A 20,079-nucleotide genomic window follows, 5' to 3' on the forward strand; every position below is an offset into this window, starting at 1 on the left:
ATTGTTAAATTAAGGAATATAAACATATACATTTGCATACTCAGGTTTTACAATGATTATCCATTTTCAAAAACAATTTAGAATGATTTGAGTAATTCAGTGACATCATTCGTACTAATTGATTAATGAGTGAGTGAGTGAGTTGGGTTTTACGGCGAATCGACACAAAATGGTCATATATCGCCGAAAATTGATTAATGAATGTGTTCCCAATTTACAAAGTAGTTTTCTAGTTATAGAAAATAAGCTATTTAATATAAAGCAAGTACTCACGTTTGTTAGTAGGAATGTAAAACAGAGAACACATGCATGTATGGAAAAATTACCTATAAAACAAATAGTTAGTTTGATCATTAGAATAAGTAAATTCGATAGGAGTAAAAAACAAACAAAGTAATGATAGTCTATAAGAACGTGAAACAATTAGGTAAGGTTGGGCCGGTTGTTTAAAATTTGTAATATTTCATATGTATGTATTGATGCCATACACATGAACCTACAATAAAAGATAACCTCTTTGACAACAATTCTGGTGTTACCGAGAATAGCAGGTATATAATTTAGCAACGTTTGGCCTGTCATATCCTAATATTGACTAAGTGAGTTTCTTTTTGATGTTTTACACAAGGTGCAATACAACTTGTCAGACCTGGAACATCAGTTTTAATCATCTACTGGCATCTCTAACGCATCTGTTCCTTCTACAAAATCTGCACGTGATTATAATGTACGCTTCATGTTAGTATGCAAGGAATTATACTAAATTAACCATTGTAGTAAATGTTTGAACTAAAACTTTTGTTTGTCCAAGTCGTATTATTACTGATACATTTTAGGTTAGTGTTGGATATGATGCTATGGTGTGCTCAAGGCTGGTCTGGAGATCGGTGTCAACATCTATGTCACTCTACTTCGAGTAAAATGTGCAACAAAGACGGAAAACTCGTTTGTAAACATGGTGAATATATAAGTTCACAAAACTGTTGGAATTATTTAGTGACTAGCAACACTTTTCCATCAAAAATGAAATTGTCTCTTTTATGTTATAGAAATGACTAGTTTTGAATTTTATTACATTAAAATAAATAATTTAAAAAATGGAAATATATATAATGTCAGCGATGTTATTAAAACACTGAATCAAATGGATATTCTGCATGTGCCTTTGCAGCTACTTAAAACCGGTAAACAATTAATTGCATGAGGTGTGAAAATTACGGTATAAGCACGTTAATGTAGTGGCAAACTGATTTTTAATGTAATATGAATAAAACTTACTTTACACAGGAAATAATTATATGCTTTAGTTTACCATATTTCAGTTTGCTTTGAAGACTTCAGTCTTCATTTCAAGATTTAACTTTACCATTTTGCACTGAAACTTTCCTCATTTGGTGTTTTACCAGGGTATGGTGGACATTCCTGTTCAGATATAAACGAATGTAGTGGTCAGTCGTCCCCTTGCAAGAACGGTGGTACGTGTAAAAACACAATAGGTTCGTTTATATGTCAATGCCGGACGGGATGGATCGGGCCAACGTGTGAGGTCGATATAGATGAATGTGACCTAGATTATTGTACAGATGCCTCAACTTGCACAAACACCCCGGGATCATTTCACTGCAGATGTAATAGAGGATTTCATGGTAGTAAATGTACTGATTTAAATGAATGCAAGAATCCCATGAAACTCTGCAAACATGACAGCACCTGTCTGAATCAATATGGACATTTCGCTTGCATATGTAGTGAAGGGTATTCTGGTGCCAGATGTGAAAACGACATCGATGAGTGTTCTTTATCGGTAAGTCTGCTCTTTATCATAATAAGTGTGTTTGCAAAGAGTTGTACTTGAGCAATCAGTTTTTACATTTAAAGTTACAGTGACTAAGTCCAGATGATAAACACTAATCCAAATGAATATAGGACTTTACTCGTATTAGTCAGACTCTGATATTGAGATAATCTCGATTGTTTGGAAACGCTCTCATTCGAACGTTTAATATACAGAAGAGAGTTATTTTCAAATTCATTTTAGTAAGTGGTTTGTAAAAACAAAAATAATATTTTCAAATTAAAGGATGTTATGGTTTTTGTAATTGCTTTTTCATTTAGTACATTTATAAAATATAAATTTTAACAATAGTTTTAAACACTCAAGTAAAACTGTAATATATTTAAGATGCAGAACGCTGTTCTATGAAAATAAATTAGATTCAGAGTAAGTTGAACCTTAAGACAAAAGTTTGAACTACTCTTTTAAACAAACAAACTTCAAATTCTTTAAAGATATCCAACGCCCATCTATCACTAAAATATTTACTTATAATGTAGAATATGCTTGTCAGATGTATCTAACTTAACTTAATACGCTCGTATATAACTTATGTGTATATAAAGCTACTTTAACAATTATATGGCATACAGTAATAACCGTTTGTTGATAAATTTTCTAGGATTTTGGTGTAGCTCACATTTATACTGTGTTTAGCTATGCATATATCAACTATTTTAAATCTAATGCATAGTTCTGTTGTACGCATAATCCCGCAATTTGTATGTTTACATAGACTATTTGCAGTATATTTTCATTTTGCAAATGTAGGTTATTGGTACTGCGTACCTTTAAATATAGGGTATAATAATTATTATCTAAATTTTGTTATCAGATATTATTTCCTGTTGTATATATTCTTGTATCATGACTTCATCTGTATTGATATATTTTCTGGCCCTGTTAGATAATGGAGTCCATATCAAAGCCTTTTGCTTAAGTCGGTGATAGGGTTCGCAATTCATTTCGTCTCGTGAATATACCCGATCTTGGTGGTGTTATATGCTTCCAACACATCTTCAGGTTTTAGTAATGTACCATTTCTTTTTTTCGGAAGTGTTTATACTCAATATTTCGTCTTCTAAAATATTAACAAAATAAGATATCATATGTTGGAGCAAAGTACAGAACTTACAAATAGATAATGTATATCACAGTCCATATCGCTACGCGTTATCAATGCAATGAGTCGTTGCTGCTACGATGCCAAACAAACATTTTAGAATAAACAAAATTTTGATAAGTTTATTAAATAATCAAGGCATTTGGATGGTTTTGTAACCTAGTTCATCACGGTTTAGAGTTCAGGTGCAAAGAAATTGAACCACGAGGACGTCATTTGTGTTTAAAATTCAAAGTATCTAATCATGGTTTAATTAGACGATTAACCACAATAGGGCCTTGACTATTTTCATTATAATTATATGCTCAGTGAAATATTTTGATAGTACCTTTGCTGGACTTCATTTATCCGAGTTGTAAAAAACGTCATGCTGCAATTGGCGTCATTAATGAGGTCATAGTGCTCTCTTACCGGTCCATGCATCAACCGTTGTTTATTGTAGGATATACTGAGCTGTTTAACTAGACAGCAAATCGAATGTATTTATTTATTTTGAAATACATTGTATTTCATTTAGATAGTAGTGTAATGCTCTTTCTTTAGTTCCTTAAAGCTGCAGTGTATCCAGTTAATGTGTCATATCAAGGAATGATACCTAAACTGATTTTTGTTGAAGAAGATAGATTCCTTGATATGTTAAATATAGGAAATTATCATGAGGAAATGTCTACAAATTTAGTGTAGCATGCTGTTTGTCTAAATGTTTCAGCTTTGTGATATCGAACGATACCTGTTTTTCAAATTTGATCTAGTATGATTTTAATTGTAACCCCATTGATCTTACAAAGTTCGATTTAAAATCCAATAAGTTGTTGACTCTATTTGCTTGGTGGGGGTGCTAAACCGAGTCGGCCGTCGTAAACTTTAACTAGAAATGTGTCCATGGGACACAGATGCCCCCACTACATGACATTAGTCAGGGGCCAGAACTCCTACAATACTAAATGAATCCGGATGCGAAACCCCAGGTGCACAACTACACATGCTGACCAACATTCCTGTAAACTTTGGTGATTCTAGGTCAAATACTTTTGGGGCTATGCGCGACACAACATTAAAATGACCAATATTTTACTAAGTCAGGGGCCATAACTCCTATATGATTGGATGAATCCGGACGCGAAACCCCAGGTGCACAACTACACATGCTGACCAACATGCCTGTAAAGTTTTGTGACTCTAGGTCATATACTTTTGGAGCTAGGCACGACACAACATTAAAATGACCATTTTTTACAAAGTCAGGGGCCATATATTCTGCATGAATCCGGACGTGAAACCCTAGGTGCACAACTACACATGCTGACCAACATTCCTGTAAACTTTGGTGATTCTAGGTCAAATACTTTTGGAGCTATGCGCGACACAACATTAAAATAACCAATTTTTTACTAAGTCAGGGGCCATAACTCCTACATGTCTGGATGAATCCGGACACGAAACCCCAGGTGCATAACTACACATGCTGACCAACATGCCTGTAAAGTTTTGTGACTCTAGGTCATATATTTTTGGAGCTAGGCACGACACAACATTAAAATGACCAATTTTTACAAAGTCAGGGGCCATAACTTCTACATGACTGAATGAATCCGGACGCGAAACCCCAGGTGCACAACTACACATGCTGACCAACATTCCTGTAAAGTTTTTTGACTCTACGTCAAACACTTTCAGAGCTACGCGCGACACAACATTTTCGGAAGGACGGACGGACAGACGGACGGACGGAAGGACGGACGGACAAGAGCAAATCTATATACCCCCCCCCCCCCCAAAGTGGGGGCATAAAAATAAACATCCACTGCAGCAACTGAATCAGATATGCTTTAACTTCGGTTTTTCTTCATTACTCAATAAATTTAAAACTCTTTTTGCTTAGACAATAAAAAAGGATACTGCTTTGAAATCACAACACCTGGAGCTATAATATTCATATAGCTATAGATTTCACAGAAGCGAGTTGGTTCCAATGTCGTAACGGTGGCTATCTTATTTTATCACATGTTTGATGTATCGGGTGTGTAATAAAGCCATTACATAAAAATGCTAAAACTTAAGAATGGATCAATATATTAAAACAAAACTTGGACTTGGCATGTTTGTGCCGTGTGGCGGCCGTAAAAAGTCTCCATGGCTGTCTCAAATCGTTCAGCACGACTTTTTTGACGTGAAATTGGCTGTATAGTTTCTCGGCATGAATATTTCGGCCTGGGTGGTTCCAATACTTCCGCTTTTATAGCTTTGTGTATTGTATAATCATCCCTTGGATATGGTGCCTGCTTTTAAATTTGTCTTTTGGCAGTTCTTGTGATATGCAGGCTCCATAACCTCAGAACCCCTTTCTCACGGGTGGTAAACGCGCAATCCAATTCCCGCTGGGAATACGCTTAAAATGGGTTGCGCGACGTCCGATGCTGGTGTTTCGCTAAAAAAAAGACGAAATTGAGGTATGTGAAGTTATAATCTGACGAGAGTAATTTTTCTCGAAAAAAGCAAAATGCTATTCGACACAAATATAATGATACATCATATATGTAAATGGCTTGTAATTTATGATTCGGCTCTATTATCACAAAAACTCTGGCGACACGAAGCGTGAAAAAGTATGAAATTAATAAAAGTGACAGGTTTCTGACCTCATATGCCAAATCTGAGGACATCTGATGCATTTTATTAAAACTCAACTGTTGTAATGTAACGGATATCACAATTGTTTGCTTCAGATCCTGCTTACGGGGACATAATTGACAAAAAAACTTCGGGAATGGAATTGCGCACCGGAAATGGAGTTGCTCGTATACATCATTATTTATATAATGTTTACGCGCAACTCCATTCCTGGGGCGCAACCCTATTTCCGATTATTTTTTGCCAATCTTTCCCCCAAAAGGAACATTATATTCAAGTGTATGTAATATTCATGACTGTTTTACACGTGTTTGATCATTAGAAGCGCGTCACATTTCCAGAAAAAGGGCACAAGAGTTAGAAAATTTGCATTTTCATGATTCCATACTTTTTTGACAGTTCGAGTTGAATTTTCGTGATACATGTAACATGGCTGATTCTTAGATTAATAAATTGGTATTTCACACATACAATCTTTATTCATTTTTGTGTCGAATAGCATTTGCTTTTTTTTTGAATACACTCGTAAATATGTCAGTAATTACAAAAACAAAAACCCTACTAACCTCGATTTTGTATAATTTGACGCGCAACACCAGCTCCGGAAGTCGCGCAACCCATTTTAAGCGTATTCCCAGCGGGAATTGGATTGCGCGTTTACCACCCGTGTTTCTAAATTCAGTTTGTTTAGTTCTGCCCATTGTTTTGTCGTTTAGGGCAAACCCATTATTTTCACTGGGTATCATACGCCGCTTTTATGGAATTACACGCTAGTGTATAATTGAAGTATCCATGTGCACCGCCGTATGAACACATCTGCGAATGTCTCTAAATTGTTTTTTTTTGTTTTTTTTTGTACTTTTAGCATGTGTATATGTTGAGTTCTGTTCAACCATGGACTAGAGGGCGTGGACGGTAGCATGCATTTCAACTACCGTTTATGAACAGGCTAAAAAAAAACGAGCATGCAACATTTTCGTTTTTGTCGAGTTGAGCAAACTTCGGAGTTTCCGCTTTTTTATTTTAAGCAGCTTACAGAAAAGCTAAGCAGATTGCATTTTTGGACGAGAAGGATTAAGATCATTCTTATCGAGTTTTATATCGAATACTTCCCTAAATGTATTGAAACTTCAACGTGACCGAGTGGAGTACTTCGTTACTTTAATGTAACATTTTCATGACTTTTTTATAATAAAATGAGCATCTTTCAAGCTATTAGGTTCAATAGGCCCAACTAAATGCCACAGCTCTGTAAGTTTTTGTTGGATTGATATATTTAAATGAAACTAACCCCCCCCACACACCCCCGCCCCCCCCCCCCACACCCCTCCACACACACACCACCACCACCACCAACAACAACAACAGCAACACCAACACCACATACACACATGCACGCACGCACGCAAGCACAAACACACAAACAGACGCGCGCGCGCCCAATCCCTCGTAACTGTAATGGTTTGCTTATTTTAATATTTTAACATTTAAGTTCTTTCAGTTAGTATATATTCATATTGTTTATAATCCTCCATCCAGTCTTAATCCTCTAAGGCTAATGTAGTGTTTTCTACTTCTTTTTTTAATTTTATACTATCAAATCAGTACCAAAGTACCATTTGTCCAAGTAAGGCCAGTAAAGCGTTAGACCCTCATGGACATTTTGTTTTTATTTGTACCGTAAACTTTATCATTAGAATTAATCACTAATGGAATAGTTAGTTCATTTCAAGGTTTAAAATCCCAACCCATTTTAAATTCTAGTGACAATTTTTCAACTGCTGGCAAATAACACACAGAAAACGAACAAATACTTTTCTTTAAATAACATTTAATAATCAAACATCTTTGAACCTCATTTATAATTTGTTCAGACAATTTTCCGTTGTATTCTGTTGTTTTTTTGTTTGTTTTTTTTTTTTGTCGTTTTTTTTTCTACTTTGGTTGCTTTCTTTGCATCTGATATTTCATCTCTAATATGCTAAAAGAGTTTTATAGTGATTAAATTTATACTTCATGAAGCACTTTCCTGCATTTTCAGATATGTAGTCCGCATAGTAACAACTGTACGAACACCGTCGGCAGTTACAGTTGTAACTGCAAAGCTGGTTGGACAGGAATAAAATGTGAAAATGATATAGATGAATGTAAAAGCAGTCCATGCAATAATGGAACATGTGGAAATACACCTGGTAGCTATACATGTAATTGCAATCATGTGTATACAGGAAAACACTGTGAAAATGATATAGACGAATGTAAACGTAATCCTTGTGAAAATGGAACATGTAGAAATGTTGTCGGTAGTTATAAATGCAACTGTTATCATGGGTATACAGGAAGGAAGTGTGAAAATGATATAGATGAATGTAAAATTAGTCCGTGCAATAATGGAACATGTAGTAATACACCCGGAAGCTATAAATGTAATTGTAATCAAGCGTATACAGGAAAACACTGTGAAAATGATATAGACGAATGTAAAAGTAATCCCTGTAAAAATGGAACATGCAGTAATACAATCGGAAGTTATAAATGCAACTGTTTTCAAGGGTATGCAGGTATACATTGTGAAAATGACTTTGACGAATGTTCCATAGTTAAGTGTGCAAACAACGGAACATGTGTAAACCTAGATTATCCTAAAAGATACCGATGTGATTGCCCCAAGGGTTGGGATCCTAAAAGTCGGTGTCGGCATCGTACAGATGAATGTAAAGCGCTTCATCCTTGTGTTAATGGAAGCTGCAGTAACAGTTTTGGACAGTATATATGTTCATGTAACACTGGCTGGACTGGCAAGAACTGTAGCATTGATTTAGATGAGTGTAACGACAATCCTTGTTTGCACACCGGAACTTGTATCAATAGCATGGGAGCATACACGTGCCACTGTTCCACAGGGTGGACGGGGAAGAACTGCTCGACTGATAAAAATGAATGTGCTACTCTTCGTCCTTGCAGGAACAATGGTAAATGTATTAACACAGGGGGAGGATTCGCGTGCCACTGTACTACAGGATGGACGGGGAAGAACTGCTCGACTGATATAAATGAATGTGCTACTCTTCGTCCTTGCAGGAACAATGGTAAATGTATAAACACAGGGGGAGGATACTCGTGCCTCTGTACTACAGGATGGACGGGGAAGAACTGCTCTACTGATATAAATGAATGTGCTACTCTTCGTCCTTGCAGGAACAATGGTAAATGTATAAACACAGGTGGAGGATACACGTGCAACTGTTCCACAGGATGGACGGGAAAGAACTGCTCGACTGATTTAAATGAATGTGATTCTCTTCGTCCTTGCAGGAATAATGGTAAATGCATAAATGCAGACGGAGGATACACGTGCCACTGTTCCGCAGAATGGACGGGAAAGAACTGCTCAACTGATATAAATGAATGTTATACTTTTCGTCCTTGCAGGAACAAGGGTAATTGCAAAAACACAGAGGGAGGATACACGTGCCACTGTTCCGAGGGATGGACGGGAAAGAACTGCTCAGAGGATGTAGATGAGTGTGATGTAATTCACCCATGCAAAAATAATGGTTCATGTAGAAACATGAAAGGTAGCTATACATGTCATTGCCCTGTAGAATGGAAAGGACAAAACTGTTCTATTGATGTCAATGAATGTGAAACATTTCATCCGTGCCACAACAATGGCAGATGCGTCAACTCGGAAGGAAATTATACATGTCATTGCCCTGTAGAATGGAAAGGACAAAACTGTTCTGCTGATGTCGATGAATGTGAAATGTTTCATCCGTGCCACAACAATGGCAGATGCGTCAACTCGGAAGGAAATTATATATGTCATTGCCCAGTAGAATGGAAAGGACCAAACTGTTCTGTTGATGTCAATGAATGTGATACGTTTCATCCGTGCCAGAATAAAGGCTCATGCGTCAACTCGAAAGGAAATTATACATGTCATTGCCCAGTAGAATGGAAAGGACAAAACTGTTCTGTTGATGTCAATGAATGTGAAACATTTCATCCGTGCCACAACAATGGCAGATGCGTCAACTCGGAAGGAAATTATACATGTTATTGCCCAGTAGAATGGAAAGGACAGAACTGTTCTGCTGATGTCGATGAATGTGAAAAGTTTCATCCGTGCCACAACAATGGCAGATGCGTCAACTCGGAAGGAAATTATACATGTCATTGCCCAGTAGAATGGAAAGGACCAAACTGTTCTGTTGATGTCAATGAATGTGATACGTTTCATCCGTGCCAGAATAAAGGCTCATGCGTCAACTCGAAAGGAAATTATACATGTCATTGCCCAGTAGAATGGAAAGGACAAAACTGTTCTGTTGATGTCAATGAATGTGAAACGTTTCATCCGTGCCACAACAATGGCAGATGCGTCAACTCGGAAGGAAATTATACATGTTATTGCCCAGTAGAATGGAAAGGACAGAACTGTTCTGCTGATGTCGATGAATGTGAAAAGTTTCATCCGTGCCACAACAATGGCAGATGCGTCAACTCGGAAGGAAATTATACATGTCATTGCCCTGTAGAATGGAAAGGACAAAACTGTTCTGCTGATGTCGATGAATGTGAAACGTTTCATCCGTGCCACAACAATGGCAGATGCGTCAACTCAGAAGGAAATTATACATGTCATTGCCCAGTAGAATGGAAAGGACCAAACTGTTCTGTTGATGTCAATGAATGTGATACGTTTCATCCGTGCCAGAATAAAGGCTCGTGCGTCAACTCGGAAGGAATTTATAAATGTCATTGCCCAGTAGAATGGAAAGGACAAAACTGTTCTGTTGATGTCAATGAATGTGAAACATTTCATCCGTGCCACAACAATGGCAGATGCGTCAACTCGGAAGGAAATTATACATGTTATTGCCCAGTAGAATGGAAAGGACAGAACTGTTCTGCTGATGTCGATGAATGTGAAACGTTTCATCCGTGCCACAACAATGGCAGATGCGTCAACTCGGAAGGAAATTATACATGTCATTGCCCAGTAGAATGGAAAGGACAAAACTGTTCTGTTGATGTTAATGAATGTGAAACGTTTCAACCGTGTCAGAATGAAGGCTCATGCTTCAACATGCATGGAAATTATACATGTCATTGCACTGAAGGATGGAAAGGACAAAACTGCTCTGTTGATGTCAATGAATGTGATACAATTCGACCTTGTCAGAACGAAGGCTCGTGCGTCAACACGAATGGAAATTATACATGTCATTGCCATGTAGAATGGAGAGGACAAAACTGCTCTGTTGATGTAAACGAATGCAACAATTCACCCTGTAAACATAATTCAAAGTGTAATAACATTGAAGGCGGATATACATGCACTTGCCCTCCAAACTGGTCCGGCAACAACTGTGACGTCGATGTGAACGAATGCAGTAGTTCCCCGTGCAAGAATAACGGAAACTGTTCTAACACAGAGGGAAGTTATACCTGCATTTGTCCTCCAAACTGGTCCGGAAACACTTGTGAAGACGATGTGGATGAATGCGGTAGTTTTCCCTGCAAGAATAACGGAACATGTTCTAACATGGACGGTGGGTACATGTGCAGCTGCTCTTCAAACTGGAGCGGCAACCACTGTGAGACGGACGTAAATGAATGCAAAAATTTCCCCTGTATAAATAATGGAACTTGTGAAAATGAGGCTGGATCTTATAACTGCAGATGCACGCAAGGATGGCAAGGCAAGTATTGCGAAAGCGATATTGACGAGTGTAGAGACAGTGACAATCCCTGTAAAAATGGAGATGTATGTAGTAATACCAACGGGAGTTATGTGTGTAAACATGATTCAACATTCTCGCCGCTGTCTCTTACATCTCATGCTACAACAGCTGTTTCTCTCCCTACCACAGCAAACCAGCCAGGCAGCACATCAGCTGGAGCTACCACATTGACAAATAAAAGCAACAAATCAATTGCAGCTTCAACACCGCATCAAACAATTAGTACAATATTCGCAGCAACCACACCAATACAAACAAAAACTACAGGAACTGAAGCTACAACTTTTCCAAGAACAAGCAATACAACACCAGCAGCTACCACATTGACACAAACGAGTAGAGCAACAAATGCAGTTACCACATCGACACAAATGAGAATTACAACACCTGTAGCTACGACAAAAATAAACAGTAAACCAACTGCTGCAACCAAATCGTTAAAAGCAAGAAGTACAACACCTGCAGCTACAACATCATTACAAACAAGTACTACAACTCCTACAGCTACGGCAACAACACAAACAAGTAGTACAACACCTGTAGCCATCATATCGAAACAAGCAAGAAATTCAACACCTGTCACTACCACATCGATACAAACAGGCAGAACAACACCTGCGGCTATTACATCGACACAAACAAGCAGAACAACACCTGCTGCTACCACATCGACACAAACAAGCAGAACAACACCTCTTGCTACCACATCGACACAAATAAGAACAATTCCTTCTGCAACCACAGTGAAACAAACAAGCAGAACATCACACGATGCAACCACACCGACACAAACAAGCAGAACAACACCTGCTGCTACCACATCGACACAAACAAGCAGAACAACACCTGCTGCTACCACATCGACACAAACAAGCAGAACAATACCTGCTGCTACCACATCGACACAAACAAGCAGAACAACACATGCTGCTACCACATCGACACAAACAAGCAGCACCAGACTAACTGTTACTTCAGTGACAGGCTTTGGTTTGTATTTATTATTTACTTTATATCGTACAGTCAGGTTTTGAAATTATCATTATCAATTTAAACATATACATTCGTATTAACATAAGAAGGTAAATCTCTTAGACAGACATGTCTTGATATTACAATCCTTAAGTGTGAAATTGTTAACAGAACCCAAACTGAACAGTAAATGTATTATTTTTATTGATAAATTCTCACCCTTGTGTTTCTTAAAGTTGTCTCACTGATATAACATTTAAAAATGCAAATGCATATATGCTTTATGACCACAGATGGCTACACACTAGAATTTGTGAAGGAAGTAAACTCGACATTTTATGACAGTATTACAGCCGGAATAAAAAGTGTGCTGCAAATCGAGACCTGTGCCGATAGCAAAAATATTGACGTTACATTTATGAACAATAACAAGAAAACGTAAGGATTTTTCTTCGATTAGCCCAACAATTTATCTAACATATTTTGCTATTCTCTATTTCCGTTATTTTAATTTACAAGAAGTCATATAATGTTTCAGCAGTTTGTGTGTCAATTTGAGCATATTATATAAATATGAGTTTGGGCATATTAAGTAAACGTGTCAATTTCATCGTACTAAATAAATGTGTCATTTTAGCATAGTAAATAAATGTGTCAATTTGAACATATTAAATAAAAATGATTTTGGGAATATTAAATACATGTGCCAATTTCAGCATAATTAGTAAATGTGTCAACTGGAGCATATTTAAAAAAATGGCAATTTGAACAAATTAAATGAACGTGCCAGTTTGAGCATATTAAATGAATTTGTTTGTTTCGGTCTATTATATAAATATGCAAATAAGAATATATTAAATAAGTGTGCCAATTTCAAAAATTGAAAAGGAAAAGGAATGTGCCAGTTTGAGCATATTAAATACATGTGTCCGTTTGAGCATATTCAATTAATGTGCCATTCAAGAAATATGCCATGTTGAGCATATTAAAACTAGAAATGTGTCCATAGGACACAGATGCCCCCACTACATGACAAAGGACACAATCTTTTCCTAGGTCAGGGGCCATAACTCCTACACGACTGAATGAATCCGGACGCGAAACCCCAGGTGCACAACTGCACATGCTGACCAACATTCCTGTAAACTTTGGTGACTCTAGGTCAAGTACTTTTGGAGCTACGCGCGACACAACATTAAATTGATCAATTTTTAACTAAGTCAGGGGCCTTAACTCCTACACGACTGAGTGAATCCGGACGCGAAACCCCAGGTGCACAACTGCACATGCTGACCAACATTCCTGTAAACTTTGGTGACTCTAGGTCAAATACTTTTGGAGCTACGCGCGACACAACATTAAAATGACCAATTTTTTCCTAAGTCAAGGGTCATAACTCCTACACAACTGAATGAATCCGGACGCAAAACCCCAGGTGCACAACTACACATGCTGACCAACATTCCTGTAAAGTTTTGTGACTCTGCGTCAAATACTTTTGGAGCTAGGCGCGACAAAACATTAAAATGACCAATTTTTACAAAGTCAGGGGCCATAACTCCTACATGACTCAATGAATCCGGACGCGAAACCCCAGGTGCACAACTGCACATGCTGACCAACAATCCTGTAAAGTTTGGTGACTCTAGGTCAAATACTTTTGGAGCTACGCGCGACACAACATTAAATCAATCATTTTTTAACTAAGATAGGGGCCTTAACTCCTACATGACTGTATGAATTCGGACGCGAAACCCCAGGTGCCCAACTACACATGCTGACCAACATTCCTGTAAGGTTTTGTGACTCTACGTCAAATACTTTTGGAGCTACGCGCGACACAACATTCTCGGAAGGACGGACGGACAAGGGCAAATCTATTTGCACCCCCTCCCCCAAAAGTGGGGGCATAAAAATGTGCCATTTTGAGCATATTCAACGAATATTTAAATTTTCATTTTTTGTTGTTTTGTTTTGTTTTGTTTTGAATATACAAATTTGAGCATATGTTGAATGTACCTTTTATAAAAAGCAGGAATTTCTCCGTGGAATTTCATGCACAGTGCGACGGTCAAGATGTCTCAAATTCCAAGATTGCGGAAGCATTTAATGCGTTGTCCCCAGAAAAATTAAAGTCCCTCTTCCCTTTGGAAGTGAAGCAGAAAGGTGGGAAAGCACCAGAGGTATATTCAATCTTTAGAATATTCTAAGCATAATGGTAAGTCGAATAGAAATTGTCGGCTATACTGAACTATAGTAAGTAGTTGTGGTTAAGTTAAATGAACAATATGTTCAGAAGAATCTCTGCTTGTCAAGATGCTAGAATGACATCAGACGGCCGTTAAATTTCTTTATATATGTGTCATATAATCCTTTTTAAGTGCGCTTTCTGACAATGAAAATCAATATCTTTTATCTCTGATTCTATGATCCTAGAAAATGGCTTTCTTGGAAAATATTTGTGTCATTATGAAGAACGAAATAAACAGTATTAAAGGTAATTGATCGCCACCGATTTTGTAAGTCTACCAAATAGTAGGTCGTTGTGTACATCGTTAAAATTTTATGTGAGACATAGAAAACATTTATTGTATTTCCGCGCCGGAAGTTACTGCAATCATTTTAGTAAAGGAGTAGGACTAAAACAATTGAATGCGACCAAATTCAGAAAAGGTGAGCAAGTTACTAGGTTGCGATTACCCATATTTGAAAATATTGCATAACACGATACGAAGTATACAGAATGAATATCCCACTTAGAAAAATAAAGCATGTATTGCCTTAAAACCACTATAAAGGCCAAATAATATAATTTATATTCTCCCCAATACACGCCAAATATTGTCAAATACGTATGTCAATAGTTTTAATAATTTTATAATTACTGTGCGTAAGTGTAATGAAGTTAATCATTTTAATGTGGATATTCTAATGTCAAATTATTCAGTCCGGTGCTTACTTCATGGTCAAAACTTACCTTCCCGACAATATGGTCATTTACCTGTTAGCAAGGATTTTGTATTAACAAAACTTAGGGGTGCATGGTGTTCCTTTTTGTGTAATCAATAAAACAGCTAATCCTGTAACCACAAGCGGTCTACCTATGGATATATTTTTTTTTTATTATATACCAGTCTCAAATAAATATGTAAACAACCTTTATCACGGGTCATTAAAATGTAAACAAAGACTGTTAAAGTTACTGGTCGGCAAAAAACAAAAGTGAAAACTGTTCATTAGAAATATTCCGATAATAACTTGAGAAGGAGCACGTGTTTGGTCTAAATTGACATTTGTTTTTGATAAGATATGTACATGATTTTCTGAAAATTATCTTTACACATTTCAGTTGTTGCTTTTAATGGTCTACAGGCAGTTAGTCGAAAATGACGTTTGTTTTTGTAGTACATTACATGGAAACTTCGATACAATAACCAAACTTTACATGGGGAAAGGTTGAAAATTTCTTTCGGGAAACATTCCTTGATATGAGTCAGCTTTATTTATCTAAACAAGCATTTGTCACAAGAAAAGTATAAAAGTCAAAACGAAAATGTTTTCGAGAATACTCCGTTAATCACATTGTACGCATATCTTTTTTTCAGAAATCGTGGATTGAGAAGAACATGATGGTTGTTGTTGGTGCTGTTGTTGGTGTTGTGCTTATCAGTGTCGTAGCAGTAGGATGTAAATGTTACAGGTATGCAAAGGGTGAAAGGTTTTATATATAATTGTTTTAGTCAAATGCCTGTCTATTTCAAATGTGGTTAATATATTAAAATAAAGTCCATAAAATAAGCGTATCGAGATGTGATTTCTATTCCTGGTTAATTAAAAATCTACTCAATATAATTGGTAGTAAGTTATTGCCTGTGATCCGAAGAACCTATGACTGAATCTCTCAGCTATTGGCGACAAGCCGTCCAATAAGTGTTTGACTTTAGTCTACCAAACCTGTGTTGAATTATAAAAAAGATGCATCCTCCTTTTTTTCAATTTCATTCAAGAAGATTTTCGTATAGTATTACAACAATAATTTGTATTGAATTATCAAAACACTATTGCTACAGGAAAGATGATAATCGCCGTATATGCTTAATGAAATACAAATACATAATAGAGGATATTTGTTCGTTTTTCGTGAATATGGAATATATCTCACTGGGAAGTGAGAAAATTTCAAATATTTTCACGAGCGCGTTTTCACTTCGAGGTGAGATATATTCCATATTCACGCAAAAACAAACAAATTTTCTTTTTATTTTATGCTTAATTACGTTAAAATGTGCATTTTGCAACAAATTTTAATCTCAGCGCGGGCAACAGGCGCGCGTAAACAGAATGACGTCAGACGTGTTGCGAAGTTAGAAAGACGCACACAACATAAAGTTCCTTTTTATTTTTTGCTGCATAATGTTATGAAATAATTTGAGTCGAGAAATATACTATAATGAACAAAGTGTGACTACAATTTTCATCCTGTTTGAAGCAAATAATTTAAGATTCATACACAATGTACAAGTAGATCGGAGCTATATCTCTCACAGTGTGAAAATATAGATTTCATATTTTCACAGTGTGAGTGATGAGATATAAAGATATTTAACTGATAGAATACTGTATTTCATTAGTTAGCATAAAATGAATATGCGTACATCTTCTCTTACAGATCTAGGAGACATTTCACAAGCGGCGAAGATGGACCTGTTTATGATGACACACCTACATTCGTTGAACTAAAGGACAGAGACAGCACTTTAAGTGAAAGAGTTATAGCCACAGAAAATCCACTTTATGACTCGTTTGCCTCTACAAGTAAAGAAAGCACTAACGCCTAGTGTTGATATTGCTAAATGGTGTTTTTGTATAACTCTCGAGATTGACTTTTATCACGTTGACGAACGTCATGTGTTCTTAAATACATATTTTACCTATATTTTATAGATAGACGAATAGTGACGACATTGCTAATGTTGTGTTTGATTATTCTCAACAACAGAATATATACGCTGTGTGAATGTATATTTTATAGACGAATTTTGATTCTTTTTTATCGTTATAACGATGGTAATGGTGTGTTTGAGCCATAACAAAATAATGCATGTGATGTATGACTATCTATTGTTCTTGCTAATTGCAGATTTGAATTCTGTTTTTTTTTGCCTTTACATCTAGAAATGTTCTAGTGCTTAATAATGATGACATTGCTAATTATGATTATTTTTTATATTTTATTTATAGGTTTTGTTACTGTAATTTCATAGATAATGCGGTTTACTTTATTCCTATAAAAGATGTAAATTATGCATGTAAATATGTAGATGTATATTGCTGAACATTTTACTTCTACGCAAATGGCTGCGAGGTCATGAAATTAAGAATTATAAAGACATCATGCACGTTTTGTCTCTATGCAAAGATTTGTCTAACCTTTAGGAATATTATGTCACATGTGCCACAAATGTGTGCACACATTGCATTTCAATGAACTGTAACTATAAGGAATGTAATTGTACAAATATCATCATATGAGCGCATGTTACTTCTGGAATATCGTGCCCCACTAAAAAGATATGAATAAAAATAACTCCATAATTGTTATAGATCAGACTTTGAATAATGAACTGCATGTATGTAAGTAATATGCATACAACAAATATTTGAATAATTAAGTTTAATGCCATTGTAACTTGCATGGTGAGTCGATCAAATGTGTCCACATTTCCTCTATTGTCTGTTTCGTTATGAAAGATGATAATAGTGGGATAAATGATATACATTTATGTTTCATTTCAGTTTATCACATGTTTGTCGTCGCGGGAGTGTAATAAAGCCATTAAATAAAAATGATAATACACTAGTGTAATAAAGCTTTGATGTCGACGTCATTTATAATATAGGCGACGCCGGTCAAATTGTCTTGTTTATATAGTAAAAGAAAGTCGAATTTTTGATGTTTCGACAAAAAAGGCTAACATGTGATAAAAAGAATATTACATTTGTGACTTTCCACATTGAATTTATTAAACTCGTTGAATAAAATTGATAAAATGCTCGGCAGAGCCTCGCATTTTATTATTTTTTTTCAACTTGTTTAAAAAAATCAGTATGAAAAGACACTCATGTAATATCCTCTATGTATATGACTGCGTCGAGGGATGTAAATATGCATGTTCTAAAATTCATTCTGACTTGGCCATATTTTTAAATAAGGAAACCTTCATTCAGTGTCATTTCATAGATGAAAATCAATTTTAAAACTTTGTTTTCTTTCCCCATACGTTATCGGAAAGTTACTTCATTTTTTCATGGATTGAAACAGAAACAAAGGCTGACAAAATAGTGTACACAAGGTATCAAAACTGTTGTTTGCGAAACGAAATATTGACGTCAGAGTTATGTTTCTTCTGTGAGATGAAAAAAACCTTTGGTGCCAGTGTGTTTCCTTTTACTTGCTGTGATTATGTAAACTATTATTTATGGCTGTAAATGCCACAACAAAATGACTCCAAACACTTATTGCCTTTCAATCAAACGGTTATTCAGTTATTTTCATCTGTTGATATTTTTGTTACATTAGGCTTATTCCACAAGTATTACTTTAGATGACATGCATTTAAGATAAATGAATTATGAAATAAACCAATTTGAATATAGTCAATCTCACAAATGTAATCACTTATATATTATGTCTATGAAATGTCTACATTATTTTATTGATTAATTTACTGCATCAATAAAGTCGAATTCTATTTTAAATTTTTAATTACTATTATCGTCTCTGAAACATGTATACTTGATATTATACCATGGCTAGAATTCAGAAGATGCTAAGTAAATGTTGTAAATGGAATATTTGTATACTATCAAGGTCACAATTTGAACTTCAATGGAACAGTGTGTATTTATATAAGACATGTAAACTATATACATATATACACTGTCGTTGTTATATTTAAATACATGATTTTTTTCAATTATTGTCATTACTATGAGGGATGTATTCATAGATTAAAAAGATTAAAAATAACCAAGACAACACACAAATGAAATAAATATACGTAAGAAATAAAAATGTTACGATTGATTTGCAGTTGTTGTTATATTTACTTTCTCGATTGCTTTTATTCAAATGTCAAATACATGTAATATAAACACAGTAATTTTCATGACAATGAAGGCCATCAGAATTCAACCGTTCCATGTCATTTCTTTTTGTGTGTGTTTATTGTTGTTATTTTTGTTGGGTTTAACGTCGCACCGGCACCATAATAGGTCATATCGCAACTTTCCAGCTTTGGTGGTGGAAGAAGACCCCCAGGTGCCCATCCGTGCATTATTTCATCACGAGTGGCTACTGGGTAGAACCACCTACCTTCCGTAAGCCAGCTGGACGGCGTCCTCACAAAGATTTCAACGCCCCAGTAAGGCTCGAACCCACATCGATGAGTGATTTGAAGTCAGCGACTTTAACCCTCGGTCACAGAGCCCCCTATATTCGGGAAACTGACTATTACTAATTATGGGTTTTGTTAGTGACCCTCCACAGAAATGTGTTGTGTCGGTATTTAAAATGTATATGATGGGATTTGGGGAGGGCAAAGCGTTAGTGTAGTCCCCATTTCTAAAGTACTGGCCCACACATATTAGTTGTGAGTCACTAACAAACTCAATAATTGTTTTGTTTTTTAGACACCAATTTTCAGTCTAACCCGACATAAAAATCTCCTGACCGTCCAAGATAATCAAGAAGGTCACAATGTGGCCAC

At 36.1% G+C, this 20,079-nt stretch overlaps 1 protein-coding gene across 1 annotated transcript in view; it reads left to right on the forward strand.

The window, feature by feature from the left end:
• Window positions 1–19,386, forward strand: part of LOC128554576 (neurogenic locus notch homolog protein 1-like) — a 51,834-nt gene extending 32,448 nt beyond the window's left edge. Inside the window, exons 11-17 of the mRNA XM_053535844.1 lie at window positions 837–958; window positions 1,407–1,804; window positions 7,630–12,328; window positions 12,604–12,748; window positions 14,346–14,493; window positions 15,916–16,010; window positions 16,980–19,386. Of these exons, the coding sequence (XP_053391819.1) occupies window positions 837–958; window positions 1,407–1,804; window positions 7,630–12,328; window positions 12,604–12,748; window positions 14,346–14,493; window positions 15,916–16,010; window positions 16,980–17,148 (5,776 nt within the window). The 3' untranslated portion in view covers window positions 17,149–19,386. The remainder of the gene's footprint in view (window positions 1–836; window positions 959–1,406; window positions 1,805–7,629; window positions 12,329–12,603; window positions 12,749–14,345; window positions 14,494–15,915; window positions 16,011–16,979) is intronic.
• The last annotated feature ends 693 nt before the right edge of the window (window positions 19,387–20,079 follow it).

This window comes from Mercenaria mercenaria, unplaced genomic scaffold (assembly GCF_021730395.1).
Source record: "Mercenaria mercenaria strain notata unplaced genomic scaffold, MADL_Memer_1 contig_543, whole genome shotgun sequence".
Classification (NCBI taxonomy): domain Eukaryota; kingdom Metazoa; phylum Mollusca; class Bivalvia; order Venerida; family Veneridae; genus Mercenaria; species Mercenaria mercenaria.